This window comes from Pongo pygmaeus, chromosome 2 (assembly GCF_028885625.2).
Source record: "Pongo pygmaeus isolate AG05252 chromosome 2, NHGRI_mPonPyg2-v2.0_pri, whole genome shotgun sequence".
Taxonomy (NCBI): domain Eukaryota; kingdom Metazoa; phylum Chordata; class Mammalia; order Primates; family Hominidae; genus Pongo; species Pongo pygmaeus.
Window position 1 is genome coordinate 144,952,627 of NC_085930.1, and position 18,330 is coordinate 144,970,956.

At 39.9% G+C, this 18,330-nt stretch overlaps 1 protein-coding gene across 3 annotated transcripts in view; it reads left to right on the plus strand.

The window, feature by feature from the left end:
- PCCB (propionyl-CoA carboxylase subunit beta) overlaps positions 1 to 18,330 on the plus strand; it is a 79,662-nt gene that overhangs the window by 39,515 nt on the left and 21,817 nt on the right. For all 3 annotated transcript variants that reach the window (XM_054482535.2, XM_054482539.2, XM_063662195.1), the window contains 3 exons: positions 3,905 to 4,013; positions 8,126 to 8,246; positions 10,867 to 10,948. In XM_054482535.2, coding sequence (XP_054338510.1) covers positions 3,905 to 4,013; positions 8,126 to 8,246; positions 10,867 to 10,948 — 312 coding nt within the window. The remainder of the gene's footprint in view (positions 1 to 3,904; positions 4,014 to 8,125; positions 8,247 to 10,866; positions 10,949 to 18,330) is intronic.

Here is an 18,330-nt window from a genome sequence, read left to right on the forward strand (position 1 = left end):
TTTTTGGTCCTCTATAGGCAAAATGTTTTTTTCTTGTGTCTGCCTTTAGGATATTTTCTTTATAATTGATTTTCTGTAGTTTGGAAATAATGTCCTAAGTGTAGTTTTTTTGTTTTGTTTTGTTTTTTGTTTTTTTAGAGATGGGGGTCTCCCTGTGTTTCCCAGGCTGGTTCAAACTCCTGGGCTCACATGGTCTTCCTGCCTCAGCCTCATGAGTGGCTGGGACAACAGGTGTGCACCACTACACCTAGCTTTCTCTGTGTAGTTTTTTTTTTTTTTTTTTTTTTTTTTGGCATTCATCTTGCTTGATGGTCTCTGAGTTTATTGGATCTGTGGTTTGGTGTCTGACAATTTGGGGAACTTTTCCGTCATTATTGCTTCCTATATTCTGTTCTTTTTTTCTCTTTCTGCTGCTTCTGGAATTCTCATTATATATATGTTACATCGTTTGTAATTTGTGCCAGTTTTTAGATATTCCAGTTTTGTTTTTTTTTGATCCAATTTTTTTCTCTTTGCTTTTCAATTTGAGTGGTTTCTCTTGAGATATCCTCAAGCTCAGAGATTCTTTCCTCAAGCATGCCCAGTCTACCAAAAAACATCAAATGCATTCTTTATTTCTGTTGCAGTGTTTCCAATCCCTGGTATATTTTAGTTATTTTTTTAGAATTTCCATTTCTCTGCTTACATTGCTCATCTGTTCTTGCTTGCTGTCTACTCTATCCATGAGAGCCCTTACCATTTTGTTTATTTTTGTTTTTTGAGATGGAGTCTTGCTGTCTTGGCCAGGCTAGTGTTGAACGCCTGGGCTCAAGTGATCCTCCCACCTCAGCCTCCTAAGTACCTAAGACTACAGCCACATGCCATTACACCTGGCAAACATCTTAATTGTAGTTGTTTCAAATTTCTGGTCTGATAATTCCAACATTTCTGCTACATCTGATTCCAGTTCTGATGCTTATTCTCTCTTCAAACTTTGTTTTTTGTCTTTTAATATGTCTTATGACTTATTCCTGATAGCTGGACATGATATACTAGGTAAAAGGAACTACTGTAAATAGGCCCTTAGTAACGATAAGGAGCTGGGGAAGAGGAAGTGTTCTGTAGTCTTATGAGTAGGTGTCAGTGTTTTAGTGAGCCTGTGCCTCTGAACTATGAATGTCATGTGTCTCAGTCTATTGTACTTTTTTGGTGGGACGGTGGCTAGAGCAGGTTGGGGCTGGCCATTTCCCTTCTTCCACATGGAAAGCAAGAGCTGGCTTGAGTCTGGTATTTTTCTTCCCTCGGGTCAGCAGTTTCTGATAAAACTTAAGCAGGTTAGGCTCTTGTTATATAGTTTTGCCTGAGAACAGACCCTGTTAAGAATGATGCTCTGGTGCGTTTCAGAAGGGTCTCTTTTTTTTCCCCCATGCATGTCAGAAGCATGAGGGAGTTTTTCTCTGATTATCACTGTGAGAACCTTGTTGAGTTCCTAGAGGTAAAACTCACAAAAGTGTGGGAGCCCCAATGACTGGCCGGCCCCCAGGAGTCTTTATCTCTCCAACTTGTCCATGCTGGGCCTCCAGCAATTTGTCAGTTATAGTTCTGGTTTTCCTACATCAGCCCTGGCTCTGGGGGAGATTTGTGCTTGTGGGTTTCTGCCCTGCAAGGCTCAATTTTCTGCATTTGCTAGTTGGTCTCCAGTTTTGGGGTGCTTTGTTCTGCGACCTCACCTCTTTGATGGACCTAAGAAAAGCTGTTGGTTTTTCCCCCGCAACTTGTTCAGCTTTTTATTTGTTAGGAAGGAGTATCAACTTTCAGCTTCTTATGTGCTGGACTGGAAACCTGAAATTTTGTGTCTCTAGTTTTTTTTTTTTTAACAGTTTCAAACGAGGCTGCTATAAACGTTTGTTTAGAAGTCTGTGTGAAGTGGGGAAGACCTTTGTAGCTAGACCTTTCTAGCAAGATTTCAAACCAAGAAGCCATAAAAGACTGATATAATGCATATGATAAACTAAGGACTAATTTCCTTAGTATATAAAAAAGCCAGTGATATATTAAAAATGGTCAAAGAACATGAATAGTGAGTTCAGAGAGCACTGTAGTAATCATTTATTGCAGAATTGCTTATTATACTAAAGTTTTGGAAACAACCTTCATGACCATCAATTGGTGAAAGTTATGATACAAATCCTACTATACTGATATGGAATAGAATGATCTTCAAGCTAGAAAAACAAATTTGAGAACAGTGTGTATTGAACACTATGTTAGAATGTGTTGGGAAGAAAATGTTTGCATTAGAAACTGTTTGTGTTAGATAATGTTTGTGTTAGAAGATAAGAGGGCAAAGAGGGCAAATATATATATTTATATATGTATATATTTATATGTATATATTTATATTTATATATTTATATATATTTATATTTATATATTATATATTTTTGTATATTTATATTTAGAGATATTTTTATATTTATATTTATATGTATTTATATTTATATATTTATATATTTATTTATATATTTAGATATATTTATATATTTATATTTATTTATTTATATATATTTATATATTTATATATTGATATATTTAGATGTATTTATATATTTATATATATTTATATATATTGATATATTTATATATATTTATGTATATATATTTACATATTATATACATTTACATATATATTTACATATATTTATATATTTACATATGTTTACATATATTTATATATTTACATATATTTATATATTTACATATATTTATATATTTACCTATATAAATGTATATATAAATGTATATATATTTACCTATATAAATGTATATATTATATATAAATATATTTACATATATATTTTTATATGTATTTGTATATTTATATATTTACTTATATTTATATATATTTACATATATAGATATATATTTACATATATATTTACATATATATATATAAATGCGCATGGATGCATGGGTGTCTCTGTAGAGAGAAGCAACTGACAGGGGATGCCTTAGGGGAGGGGAATTGGAAGCCTAGAAGTAAGGACTGGGCTGTAGACTTTCTACTGTATCTCCTATTCCTCTGTTTAAATTTTATGCAGTATGCTTATATTATTTATGTATTAGAAACTAAAAATTAAAAGCCTATCAGTCTCTAATACCAAAGCATTGATTTATTAGTTTTTTTGTTTTTGTTTTTGAGACAGGTTTTTACTCTGTCACCCAGGCTGGAGTGCAGTGGTGCAAGCAGTCATAGCTCACTGCAACTCAAGTGATTCTCCCACCTCACCCTCCTGAATAGCTAGGACTACAGGCACATGCCACCAGGCCTACCTAATTGAAACAAATTTTTGTGGAGACTGGGTCTCGCTATGTTGGCCAGGCTGGTCTTGAACTCCTGGCCTAAGGTGATCCTCCTGCCTTGGCTTTCCAGAGTGTTGGGATTACAGATGTGAGCCACTGTAACCCACTGATTTATCAATATTTTTAAGTAGCTTCATTTAAAGTGACTGGTTGCATACAGTCTCCATATCCCAGTTTCCTCATATGTAAATGAGGGTGATAATAGTACTTAGGTTTTAGTGACACAGTTTTGTGAAGTGCTTAAAAAACTTCTTGGTGCACAGCAAGCTCTGAGTAAGAGCCACCTGTTACTGTGTTCTACAGATGAATGACCTTGAGATGTTAGCCACAGTGCAAGTTAACTTGCTGAGGTAGAACCGTGCAACAGAAATTTTTTTAAAAAGACAATGAGGCAGGGAAAACTTGGGTCTTTAGTTTGGATTCGTATCTTTAAGCTACATCCTATCCTCATTCGGCCACGTCACTATCTTCTCTGCATTTGTCATCTTGGCTGAATCAACTCTAAGGCTGTGACCAGCTCTGGTGCTCTGAGGTTGACTGTTATGGAAATCTTTTATTTCAGGACACCTCCTACCTGTTCATCACTGGCCCTGATGTTGTGAAGTCTGTCACCAATGAGGATGTTACTCAGGAGGAGCTCGGTGGTGCCAAGACCCACACCACCATGTCAGGTGAGAGGCCTTGAAGATTACCTTGTTGTTTTCAAACATTGAGAAGAGGGCATTGCCAAAGAGCCTGGTGGCAGTTTTTAAGAAATATTACTTAATTGGCAGACCTTATTTGGGAAGACTGTGGTACAGTCTATTGTACTATAGTACAGTGTATTGTTTACAGATATAGTGATAAAGGTAGATTTAGTATATAAAATTTATTAAATAACACGCTATTAGTAATGCCTGGTTATTCTTTAAAACAATTTAAAGCTAGTTGCTGGAATGGTGATTATAAGTAGGTATGATTTATGTATGTACAGTTGAACCTTTGAAAAAAATATTTTATCTTATTGTGACACTTTTTATTCTAAGGTTGGTATGTATCTTAGAGTACGTAAGTGTTTTCCAATCATTGGCCAGGTGCATGATGGTCATGTATCATGTGTTCATGAATTTGGTCATAGTTGTTAACTTTTTTTTTTTTTTTTTTTTTTCGAGACAGGATCCAGCTCTGTGGCCCAGGCTGGAGTGCAGTGACACAATCTTAGCTCATTGCAACCTCTGCCTCCCAGGCTCAAGCAATCCTCCCACCAGACTCTTGGGTAGCTGGGACTACAGGCATGCACCATCGCACCCAGCAAAGTTTTGTATTTTTTTTTTTTTTTGTAGAGACGGGGTTTTACCATGTTGCCAGGCTGGTGTCAAACTCCTGGCCTCAAGCAGTCTGCCCGCCTTGGCTTCCCAAAGTGCTGGGATTACAGGCATGAGCCACCATACCTGGCTTTCGTTTCGTTTTGTTTTTGAGATAGGGTCTCATGCTATTGCCCAGGCTGGAGTGCAGGGCACAATGATAGCTCACTGTAGCCTCAGTCTTCCGGGCTCAGGTAATTCTTCTGCCTCAGCCTCTTTAGTAGCTGGGATTATAGGTATGTCACACCATACCCAGGTAATTTTTATTTTTAATATTTTTTTTGTAGAGATGTGGTCTCACTGTGTTGCCCAGGTTGGTCTCAAACTCCTGGGCTTGAGCAATCCTCCCACTTCGACCTCCCAAAGTGCTGGGATTACAGGTGTGAGCCACCATGTCCGGCTAGTTGTTCACAACTTTAAGATTACATACCAAGTTTAAAATGTATAAAGATTATTCTGTGCCTCAGCGTTGAAACAGAAAGTTCTTGTTTAAACAGAAAGGCATGGAATTGGGAGTAGGGCATGATTCTGATATTAGTGAAGACATGTTAGCTGTTGGAGCAATTATTGCAATTCCATGTTTTCTTGTAAAAGAAACCACCCAACTGTGAATGGATTACCTACCACACAGCAATGTAACTAAAGACAGGAGAAATTGCTTCTTTGAGAGATTTTATAGCAGTAAGAGGCTGGCATGCCTGATTTATGCACCTCATTGTACTGTGATTAAGGCATTGGGTCAGCATTTAATTGTCAGCATTTCTTCCCAGTGTCCCTAAAGTAGAGATGTGTCTTATCAGTGAAGTCTTAGATTAGATTAAATGTAGTTTAAAAAAGTTAGGGCTCTTGATCCCCCACCCACAAAAATTGTTTCTCCCCATGTCAGGTTGGCATCGATCTTGACTCATTCCTTTCCCTTACCTATCAGCATCATTTAGCCCCATCTTTAAGACATGTCTAGAATCAGAACACTTCTTAGCATCAACTCCAGCACAGCCTGATGCCATGCTATTGTCTCAGGGCTTTATTGGCAGCAGCCTGTTTTTCTTGCTGGGATATAATATAAAGTTGGGTCTTGATGGTGTCTTAGATTTGATGAAATATGCTGTTTATTTTTCCCCATTTTAATAGCATTATATGTTTGTAGTACAAAACTTAGAAAACATACAAAGCATAAAAACCGCTAGATATTCCGTCATCCACAGATAATCACTAGTGATTTTTTGGTTATAACCTTGCAGTCTTTTCACGCACATGAGCGTGAATACACATACACTTACTTAAACATAGGTATGGACATACTCTTATGTAACCTGAGGTTTTTTTTTTTTTTTTTTTACTTGACAGCTTAAAGTAATGAATGTCTGCCCATGACATTAAAGTTTCTTCTGTAGCACAATCTCAAGTACGTTTTGTTTGTTTTTTGATTGTAGGGCAGTATGTGGTTTTCTTTCTGGGCCTGAGGCTCTTTGATGAACTATGTCTGATGCGCTTGGCCCTGTAGCCCCAGGGCAAGGCACAAAAAGGTGCTCTGTACATATATTTTTCTCTCTTTTCTTTTTTCTCTTCTGGTAACAGCTTTATTGAGATGTAATTCATATACCATACATTTTAAACACCTATTTATGGTGTACAATTCAGTGGTTTTTAAAATACATTCAGAGTTGCATAATCATTACCACAATCAATTTTAGGACATTGTCATCACCCCAAGAAGAAACCCTATGCCCATTAGCAGTCACTCTGCATTTCACCACAGATACTTCTGCTCTAGGCAATTACCAGGCTACTTTCTGTCTCTGTGGATTTTTTCATTCTGGACATTTCCTAGAAATGGAATCATATAATATGTGATCTTTTGTAACTGGTTGCTTTTACTTAGCATAATGTTGTTAAAGGCTCATCCATGTTGTATCATGAATCAGTACTTTATTCATTTTTATGGCCGAATAATATTCCAGTTTGTGGATATACCACATGTAGTTTATTCATTGACCAGTTAATAGACACTGGGTCATTTCCACTTTTTGGCTATCATAAATATGCCTCTATTAATATTTATATGCAAGTTTTTGGGTAGACATATGTTTTCATTTCTCTTTGATTTCTGAGTTAAATGATAACTCGATGTTTAACTTTTAAGGAACTGACAGACTCTCTTCCAAAGTGGCTGTACCCATTTATAAATATTTTTTGAATGAAAGAATTCTGTCATGCTGAAAATGCTTTTTATTCAACAAATATTCATTTAGAATATGTGGAAAAAGGCAAATAGCAAAGGAATTAAAAATTTAAAATAGAATAATAAAAATGTAAAAAAAGAAACAAAACAAAACAAATATTCATCGAGTACCTATGTGTGAAGCATTGTTTTAGGTGCTAGGAATACATCTGTGGACAGAACAAAAGAAAGACCCCTGCCCATATGGGGCTTATATTCTAGTAGAGGAGATAGACAATAAACATTGTAAATAAGTACACTATGCAGTATGTTAGAAGGCAATACGTGCTATGGAAAAAGTATAACAGGGTAAAGGGGACTGGGATTGTTGTAGTTTCAAATAGGGTGGTAACGGTAGGCCTCACTGAGGTTAGGAGCTGAGCAGATTTTAAGGAGTTAACTGCATTGATATGTAAGTGGGGAGCATTGCAGGCAGAGGGGAATAGCTTATGCAAAGGCTCTCAGGTAGGAGAGTGACTGGCTTGCTCAGTGAACAAGGAGGATCATTGGAGTAGAGACATGACACGATCTGACTTAAAAAGCTCTGTCTGGCAGCTTTGTGGACAAGAGACTGTAGGGGCAATGGTGGAAGAAAGGAGTCTGGTGGGATGAACCTGGGGAGAGAGTTCTTGGTTCCACTTTCTCCATCATACCTATGGCCTTGTGTGGCTGCTCTGTGATTTCAGAGTGCTCTTCAAGAATTATGGCTTGATTCTTCACTAGGGGCAGGTGGCTCCCCTCCTTTCCTTCCACTGTGGCTGAGCACCTGTTTGCCAGGTGCATTATTCTTAATGTTGGCCAGGCCTGATCTTACCCTGTTGGAGCTGATATTCCAGGAGAGATGTCCGGCAGTAAACAGGAAAATAGGTGATACGGGGAAAAGTACAGGAGGAGAACTCCCGCATGGTGTAGGGATGGATAGTGAAGGGTCTGGGAGTGGGTATGGAGGTGACATTAGAGCAAGGACCTGAATAAAGAAAGGTGTGACCCCTGTAGAGGTGTGGGTGCAGAAAAGAGGGAACACGTGCTGCATGAATTGAAGGATCACCCAGAAGGTATGTATTATGTGGCATTACATCCTCAGTGGAAAGGTGCGGAGAACAGAGCTATCAGCACAGTCTGCTACTGACATGCCCTAGAAGGGCGCAGTCAGGCATGAAGCAGCAGCTTTGGGCTGGCTGGTACCCTGACTCATCATATATGCTCCCTGTTCTCTTAGGTGTGGCCCACAGAGCTTTTGAAAATGATGTTGATGCCTTGTGTAATCTCCGGGATTTCTTCAACTACCTGCCCCTGAGCAGTCAGGACCCGGCTCCTGTCCGTGAGTGCCATGATCCCAGGTGGGTTGTGGGCCGGTGCACCTTCTCTCATTTTGCAGCGTAGCTTGCCTTTCTCTGCCCTGACAGGACCCCCAGGGTCTGCCTTGTTGGGCAAGTTGCAGCAGAGTGTGGTGGAGTGGCTCCCAGGTGTGGGGATGATATCATGTTTGGCTACAGGAGCAACGAAAGATGATTTTATTTACCTTTTTCCTTTCCATAATATCTGACGTATATCTTGGCAGTGAATAGTGGCCCAAAACATTTTTAAAGAAAAATTTTTTGATTTCTAAGAAACTCTTAAGTTATCTAGAATTGAAGATTGAAGTTTTTTTTGGTCTGGCCTAGTCCCCATGAAAAAGTCTCCCATTTCCTTTCCTTCCCCTCACCCACAAAAGGAAGAGCCATGATTCTTCCTATGCTGACTATACCTGGCTTTTTTCTGTCTAAAGTGACTGGTTCCTGGGCTCTACCTAGTTGTCCTTTTGAAATAAATAAATGTAAAATGATGCAAACAGCATGCCCTTTAGGAAACATGTTTATGCATACTGCTTATAGCCAGAGGCTGGGACAGTCTTGGGGAAGGGTGTGTTGCTGGCCACCTGGTGAAGACCTTTCCTTTTGCTGTTGGAGTCTACCACCTGTTGTGGAGGCACCATAGAGTAAGGTGGAGGCCCTGCCCAGGAACTGCTCCACACCTCTAGCCGTTCCATTTTATTTCCTCTCCAAATTATAAGCACTCACTTGGCCTGGACTTTCTTCTGCAGAAGGGATTTGAAATTGTGTTCTTTGGGAAGAGGTCATTTTCAGATGCTATCCTGTAGCTTAAACCTGGACTCCTTCCGGTGGGGCCTGGTCTGGGCTAGGGATGCTCTGAAGAGTTGTGTTGCCAGGGCCTCACTCTGTCTGCCTCTGCCCACTCCACAAGGGACATACCCAGTGGACCACTGTGTGTAGTTATGGAGGGGAGAGTGGTCACAAGGTCCAGAGCTGTGGGTATAGCCTTTCTGAGTATACTGTTTGGAGTTCCTGAAGGGTTTAGGACATCACTTGAAGGTGTTATGGCCCAGGAGCCCAGAAATGTCTGAATAGCCCGCTTTGGCCCAGCCATACCTCTTCTGCATATGATTCCAAGGGAGATATATATCCATATATATGTATACATATATATATGCATGTGTATATACATATATATGTATGCATGTGTATATACATATATATGTATGCATGTGTATATACATATATGTATACATGTGCATGTGTATATACATATATATGTATACATGTGCATGTGTATATACATATATATGTATACATGTGCATGTGTATATACATATATATGTATACATGTATATGTGTATATACATTTATGTTCATGTGTGCATATATACGTATATGCATACACATGTATACATATATACACGTATATACATATTTGTGCATACACACACATGCATACATATGCATACATATGTATATATGCGTATGTGTATGTATATGCATGCATGTGTATGTATATGCATATGCATACATATATACATGTGTGTATACATGCATGCATGTGTATATATGCGTATCCATGCATATGCATACACACCCACACATGCATATATGCATGCCCATGCATGTATGCATATCAGCACATATATGCGTATATGCACATCTACACATATACATACATGCATATCTACGCATATGTATATATGTATATCTACACGTGTTCATATACATATATACACATGCATATGTGTATATATGTATATATACGTATGTGTATGTATACACATACGTATATATACACACATATATGTATGGCAAGTGAAAAGGGAGGACTTTATTAGCAGGTGGGGCTACCCTTAGTTTTCCAGTGTAGAGCTTTTTGCACAGTTGGGCTTGATGGACACACGGCCTGACCCAAGGCCAAACCTCAGCCCAGGAGTACGTCTCAGGGTCACTAGCCCCTGGCTGCCCACACTGGGCAGGAGGGAATGTAAGCCTATTGGAGAGAAGAGGTTGGAGAGGGGCAAGTTGCTGGGTCCTCCTGTAGAATGGGAGTGGGCTCTGGCTTAGCTTTTCTGCTGAGACACTTGGATGCAGGAGGAAGGAGAGAGTCCATGAGTCTGCATGTGACAGGTTCTGTGGTGATTTTGCCCAGAGGGCCTGCAGTTTTGCTTTTTAAAGGAGCTTTTGCAGATTAACCTAACAGGGAATGTGAACCCACAGTGGTTTCTGCAGAGCTCTGCCTTTGCATTTCCAAGTCCTTGTTCTTTTAATGTTCCAGGAAGTTGGGCTGGGATCTCCCAGGGCTGTGTCTTGTTCACTATAATGTCCTTCAGTGCCCTACATGGTACCTAGAATGTAGGAGGTATTCAGAGAAGATAAATGAAAGAATAACGTTTAGAGGAACAAACTCATTTTTTCCTCTAAAAGAGAACCAGGTCTTTTGGATTGATACTTGTCCCAGGTTCAGTTAATATGGTGGTTACAAAGGAATGACTCTTTGGTGACTGCTTTGTAAGCCCAGCAGGGACAGAACTCGCCCAGTCCCTATGACGTGTCAGCCCATTTCTTTTCCCACCCCCTTCCCACAAAAGGTAACTGGCTCTTCCTATGTTGACTATACCTGCCTTTTTTCTGCCTAAAGTGACCGTCTGGTTCCTGAGCTCGACACAATTGTCCCTTTGGAATCAACCAAAGCCTACAACATGGTGGACATCATACACTCTGTAAGTGCCACATCTGTTTGTCTTGCCTGTCCTAGTCAGCCACATTCATGAGCATTGTGCTTCGGCCTAGTGAGGAACCACTGGACTACTTGGCCTCCATGTCAGACAACACAGGTTGGGAATAGGGTGGGCACAGGACCAGTGGCCACTGAGTAGTGTGTTCTGGAAAGACCTAGTGGCTATAGATACCCTAGTGGCACAGATGGACTTGAGGGCTGGAGATAGGAGTAGTAAGGGCCAGCAGAACTCAGGAGTCTTTAGAAGGCCCTCTGAGGAGCATAAATTAGGGGCCATGTCCACAGAGTCTAGAGTGAGGCCAGAGTGATCATTGTTAAGTATCATTGGGGCCCTCTGCTCAGAGGGGGTTTTGTCTTTATAGAGAAGAGGAGTAGACAGGGCATCCTAGAAGGCTGGACTGTGTATGTGGAGGTCCGTGGGAGACAGGAGCCATTTGTACCTTTTTTTGGTGCAGCAGATTCCTGGGTCATTAAGTAAAGGGGACAGTGTTGGGCAAACTGAAGGCATCTGTAGATGGCCATTGCCTTCCTTACGGGTACACTGTGTTCTCGGTAGTCCTTGTGTAACACAACATGATGGCTGTCTGGTAACTCTAGAAGTCAGATTCTCCCTCTTCCCTAGGGTTTGCTGTTTTCTGTTATTTTTTTTGTCTTTTTTATTCTTGTAGTCTCTTCCTGCACCAAGAATTAGCCTGAGATGTAACCTTAAGGTCTTCCTTAGGTCTTTTCTGAGCCTTTGCAGGGGCATGTGCAATCACCTTCTAATTTTCCCTGTATATGCAGTTGTTTTTGAGTGTCCTAGTTGTTAATGTCTGGCTCCCAAAAGTAGAAAAAGAGAAAAAAAATGAAGATGGTAAAAATATGTCAGCCCTTTAAATTCCCTGGAAGTCAGTTCAGCCCAAAGCAGGAGAGCCTCGCAACAGTGTGGGGAGTTGTAGCAACAGTGACCACCCATCTCTTTGCACCTCTGTGATCAGAAGCAGCAGTCAGCAAGCACAGATTCTCAATATTTGGAGGACAGGGTCTTTTTATGCCCACCCTGGCTCCTGCAAGCTGTGTGCAAACTGCTTCAGGAACACTTGCGGAAATATCCGTCATGGAGCTGGGGTGGGGGACGGGTAGCTGCTACTATGCTAAGAGCTGAAATTAACTCCAATTTTCAGTCCAATCCTTCCCCTGGAAGTTGCAATCCTTCAACAGATGCCAGAGTCAAAATAGTTCCATCAGACAGATTCTGCCAGGCAATTGTTGCCTGGGTGGGGAGACAGATTCCTGGTGCTTCCTACTCTGCCATCTTCTTACTTTTTCTTAAGGTATATATGATAACTCTTGATTCTCATTATGAAGTTTTATATCCTGCTACCTATTAAATACTCTTGTTTGTAATTTTCTTCTGTCATTTATTTAGGGTTTTAAAAATGTGGTTGTATACTGTTTATGTATAAATAAGAGTTCTGTCGGGTGCAGGGGCTCATACCTATAATCCCAATACTTTGGGAGGCCAAGGCAGGAGGATCCTTTCATGCCAGGAGCTCAAAACCAGCCTGGATAACATAATGAGTCACCATCTCTATAAAAAGTAAAAAAATTTGCTGGGTGAGGTGGCCGTCGCCTGTAGTCCCATTTACTTGGGAGGCTGAGATGGGAGGATTGCTTGAGCCCAGGTGTTTGAGGCTGTTCTGAGTTATGATCATGCCACTGCACTCCATCCTGAGTGATGGAGCAAGACTCCATCTCCAAAAATAAGTAAATGAATAAAGTTTTATCTTTCCAGTTATTTTACATGTCATTTCTTTCCTTGTCTTGCATTGGCTACAACTCCCTATATGTCAAAGGTAATGGTGAATCATAGTTGTGATTCTGGGCATCTTTGTATTGTTTGTAAGTTTAGCAAGACTGCTGTAAGTGTTTCCTAATTTATATCTTTTTTCATGTTGAAGCTACTACTGGTTTCTGTTTTAAATATTTTTGTTGTTGTTTATTTTGTTCTTAAAGTTAGGAATGAGTGTTGAATATTGTTGAATGCACATTCAGTGTTTTTGGAGATGATCACGTGATTTTCTTCCTTAGATCTATTTATAGATCTATCCTAGTAGATTTCCAAACTAAACTATTCCTTCATTCCTGAAGTTGCATATTCTGTTTTGCTAATGTTTCGAGTTTTTGCACTGATATTATGTGATACTAGTGCGTATATTTTAAGGTATTTTAAAATCAGGTTTTGGTATCGATGTTGTATTTGGTTTACTTATTTATTTATTAAAAAAATTTTTTTTTTTTGAGACAGAGTTTTGCTCTTGTCACCCAAGCTAGAATGCGGTGGCGCAATCTCTACTCACTGCAACCCCTGCCTCCTGGGTTCAACCAATTCTCCTGCATCAGACACCCAAGTAGCTGGGATTACAGGCGAGCCCTACGAAGTCTGGCTAATTTTTGTACTTTTAATAGAGACACGGTTTCACCACGTTGGCCAGGCTGGTCTTGAACTTCTGACCTCAGGTGATCCACCTGCCTTGGCCCCACAAAGTGCTGGGATTACAGGTGTGAGCCACCGTGCCTGGCCTGTATTTGCTTTATGTATTAGTGTTCTAGTGCTGCCATAAGAAAATACCATGAACTGCATAGCTTAAACAACAGAAATTTATTTTCTGTCAGTTCTGGAGGCTAGAAGTCCAAGATCATGGTGTTGGCAGGGTTGGCTTCATTCTGAGGTCTCTGTCTCTTTGGCTTCTGGACTACACTCTTGCTGTATCCTCACGAGGTCTTTGCTCTCAGTGCATGCAGAAAGAGATCTGGTGTCTCTTCCTCTTTTTTTTTTTTCCTCAGAGACAGGGTCTTGCTTTGTCACCCAGGCTGGAGTGCAGCGGTGTGACTTTGACTCACTGCAGCCTTGACCTCCTGTGCTCAAGTGATCTTCCCACTTTAGCCTCCTGAGTAACTGGGACTATAACTGCATGCCACCACATCTGGCTAATTTTAAAATTTTTTGTAGAGATGGCATCTCACTATGTTGCCCAGGCTGGCTTTTCCAGTTATTTATTTATTTATTTTTTGAGATGGAGTCTGGCTCTGTCGCCCAGGCTGGAGTGCAGTGGCGTGATCTCAGCTCACTGCAAGCTCTGCCTCCCGGGTACACGCCAGTCTCCTGCCTCAGCCACCCGAGTAGCGGGGACTACAGGCACCCACCGCCACGCCTGGCTAATTTTGTTTTTGTATTTTTAGTAGAGACAGGGTTTCACCATGTTAGCCAGGATGGTCTCGATCTCCTGACCTTGTGATCTGCCCGCCTCGGCCTCCCAAAGTGTTGGGATTACAGGTGTGAGCCACTGTGCCTGGCCGGCTTTCCAATTCTTTTCTTTTTTTTTTTTTTTTGAGATGGAGTCTCACTCTGTCGCCAGGCTGGAGTGCAGTGGCACGATCTGAGCTTACTGCAACCTCTGCCTCCCAGGTTCAAGTGATTCTCCTGCCTCAGCCTCCTGAATAGCTGGGATTTCAGGCACCCGCCACCATGCTTGGCTAATTTTTGTATTTTTAGTAGAGACGGGGTTTCACCATGTTGGCCAGGATGGTCTTGATCTCCTGACCTCATGATCCGCCTGCCTCGGCCTCCCAAAGTGCTGGGATTACAGGTATGAGCCACCGCGCCAGCCCAGCTTTTCCAATTCTTAAAAGAATTCCAGTCCTAACAGATTAGGGTCCCCCTCTTATGGCCCTGTTTAATTACCTCTGGAACATCCCTCTCTCCAAATTCACTTTTTTTTTTCTTTGAGACAGAGTCTAACTCTGTTGCCCAGGCTGGTGTGCAGTGGTGAGATCTCGGCTCATTGCAACTTCCACCTTCCAGGTTCAGGAGATGCTTCTGCCTCAGCCTCTCAAGTAGCTGGGATTACAGGTGTGTGCCACCGTGCCTGGCTAATTTTTGTATTTTTAGAGATGGGGTTTCGCCATGTTGGCCAGGCTGGTCTCGAACTCCTGGCTTCAAGTGATCCGCTTGCCTCGGCCTCCCAAACTACTGGCATTAGAGGTGTAAGCCACTGCACCTGGCCCATATATTTACTTTCAACTCAAAAAGTATTGTATTATTACACTTTTTAATTTTGCTTTTTAAAAAAACTTCTGGCCGGGCGTGGTGGCTCATGCCTGTAATCCCAGCACTTTGGGAAGCTGAGGCGGGTGGATCACTTGAGGTCAGGAGTTTGAGACCAGCTTGGCCAACACGGTGAAACCCGTCTCTACTGAAAATACAAAAATTAGCCAGGTGTGGTGGCGCGTCCCTGTAATCCCAGCTACTCGAGAGACTGAGGCAGGAGAATCACTTAAATTGGGGAGGCACAGGTTGCAATGAGCTGAGATTGCACCATTGCATTCCAGCCTGGGCGACAAGAGTGAAACTGTCTCTAAAAAAAAAAAAAGAAAAGAAAAAAAAAGAATATGCTAGAAAAGAGTCAAAGCGGTGACTTTAGAAGCTACTTAAGAGTGCACACACAAATCAATATGGTAGTCAGGGGAAGGCATTACTTCTGGGGAAGAAGAGTACAAAGGAAAGAGAGAGGTACCTTTGGAAATTGTGAAGGGAAAATGAAGCAATGGGGGTACATTTATGTACCTGCAAGACATACAAAATCCAATACACTGAAGGACACTACACCTTTCCGCATCACCCTCCCTAAAATTAGTCACCCATGAACTAAACTGCACTTTGCTATGCCGACAGAAGAGGGTGCTCTTGAACTAGGATTTTTGTTCATTTGTTCATCTGCCAACTTTGGAGAATGCAGATACAAATAGTTTTAATTTATATAAAGCTACAATAAGAAAACAAAAAGTGAGAATGAAACATGTCAGTTGATGGAACTCCCTTCACTGTAAAAGTCAATCATGAAGCAGCTGACTATGCTTCAATCTGAGTGCAGTAGCCCCTGATAAGCATTTGAGGTTGTAAAAATAGAAAATTCAGAAACTAATGACAAAATGGAGAGATAATAGTAAGAAGTGAAGTTAAAGCTGATTGAATTAAGAAAATGGGCAGGGGAGACAAAATTGCATCAGAAATGATATCATAATTGCAAGGTGCTCAAAGGAGAATGTATTTGAATGAAAATTTAATAAGGAACATTGAAGAAAAGTAGGTAAATAGCCTAAAAAATGAATGAAATATTATAAAAAAGTAAAAGTAGATTTTACATTCTCACCACAAAAAAGTATGTGAGGTGGTGGATATGTTAACTAGCTTGATTTAGTCATCCAACAGTGTATACATATATGAAAACATGTACATTGTACATATATGCAATTATAAAATTTTAAAATAGTACAAATACCTTTAATACAATTATTGGTTATATTGTCACATCTGGGATTAATTTTTTAAAATTCATCGTTAAATGTATGAGAAAAAAGTGACTACAATGAAAGGCAAAGAAGAATGAACATACATATAATTGGAGTGTCTGAAGAAAAACCAGTAGAACAGACTTAATATTTAAAACTGTAATCCAAGAAAATATTCCAGAAATAAAATAAGATTCAGATTTATATAATGAAAGAGCACACTGAGCACACGATTCAATACCCAGAATCATCAAACTAGAGAAAATATTAACTGTTGGATTTTTAAAATAAGGAGAAATCCTCAGGACCTTTGGGCAGAAATCAAATGACTTACAAGGGCAAGAGAATAAAATGGCATCCAACTTCTCCAAAGCAACATAGAAAAGCAAGGAAACAACAGAAAAGCACTTTCAGGAGGCTGAAGGAAAGAATCTGTGACTAAGGATTTTATGTTTAGCAAAGCTCGCCTTCATGTATTAAGACTGCAGAAAACCAGTTTTAAACCAAGAACTGAGGGAAGTTTGTGTTAATGAGGCTTTCTTGAGGAATCTACTAGAGAATGAGCTTCATCCAATCAAGAGGTAGCTGGAGAAATTTCAACAAAAGGATTGCTAGGGATTATCTAATATACTTAATTATAATTCTAAGAATAAAACAGAAGTGGGGATGAGGGTAGAGAACAATGTATAAGTGTTATATGTTTAGTTTCAGAAAAAAATGCAACTGAAAAATGGGAGGAGAAGAGAGGGGAAGAATATTGCAGAATCAGCTCACTGATTGTTGTTAGCTAACAGATATCATTAAAAACAAACTAGTTAATAAAAGATTAAGGAAATGAACTAAAGGCATCAAAAGGCATAATTACAAAGGTAACCACTAGACTAAAAAATACAAACATTCTTTAATACAACTCACATAAACAGTATATATCATTGTGGGTAATGATAAAGGGGAAAAAATAAAAAAGATAAAAGACAATAAATATAGAATACATAGTAATTATAAAAAATAATATGACAGGCCAGGTGCGGTGGCTCATGCCTGTAATGCCAGTACTTTCGGAGGCTGAGGCGGGCAGATCACCTGAGGTTGGGAGTTTGAGACCAGCCTGACCAACATGGAGAAACTCTATCTCTACTGAAAATACAAAATTAGCCAGGTGTGGTGGCACATGCCTGTAATCCCAGCTACCTGGGAGGCTGAGGCAGGAGAATCGCTTGAACCCAGGAGGCAGAGGTTGTGGTGAGCCGAGATTGCACCATTGCACTATAGCCTGGGCAACAAGAGTGAAACTCCGTCTCAAAATAATAATAATAATAATAATATGATAGTAAAAAAGTGTCATACCAATAAATATGGATGGGTTTAATTCACTTGTTAAAAATATGTCTAATTTGTTATGGACCAACTATATTCAGTATATAAATGTGATTCAGAAAGGCTAAAAATAAGGAATGGGCAGAAATATACTAAGAGAATGGAAACAATAACATAGCAGTATTTGTGACACTAATATTGAACAGAGTAAAGTTCAGGTATTAACCATGATAAGGAAGGACATTTTGTTTTGTTTTGTTTTGTTTTGATATGGAGTCTCACTCTGTAACCCAGGCTAGAGTGCTGTGGCACAATCTCGGCTCATCGCAACCTCAACCTCCCAGGTTCAAGTGATTCTTCTGCCTCAGCCTCCCAGGAAGGACATTTTCAACTGCTAAAAGCCATAGTTCACAATGATAATGTAAAGCATGTCAAATATCTGTGCCACAAATAACCACCATCTTTATAAAGCTGAAACTATAGGAGATTCAACAGACTTAGGTAGAAACACTAAATAGGAGACGTATACACAGCATTGTTAGTACAAAGCAGGTCAAATGGACAAAAGTAATAATTTAGGAGACCTAAATAACGTAATAGGTAGATCTTAGACATCTCTTTTGGACTTTACACCCTGGTAATGAACAATAAATCTTACTCTGAAGTGCACATGGAATATTCACAAAAGTTGATCATATGTATTAGATCAGAAAGAAA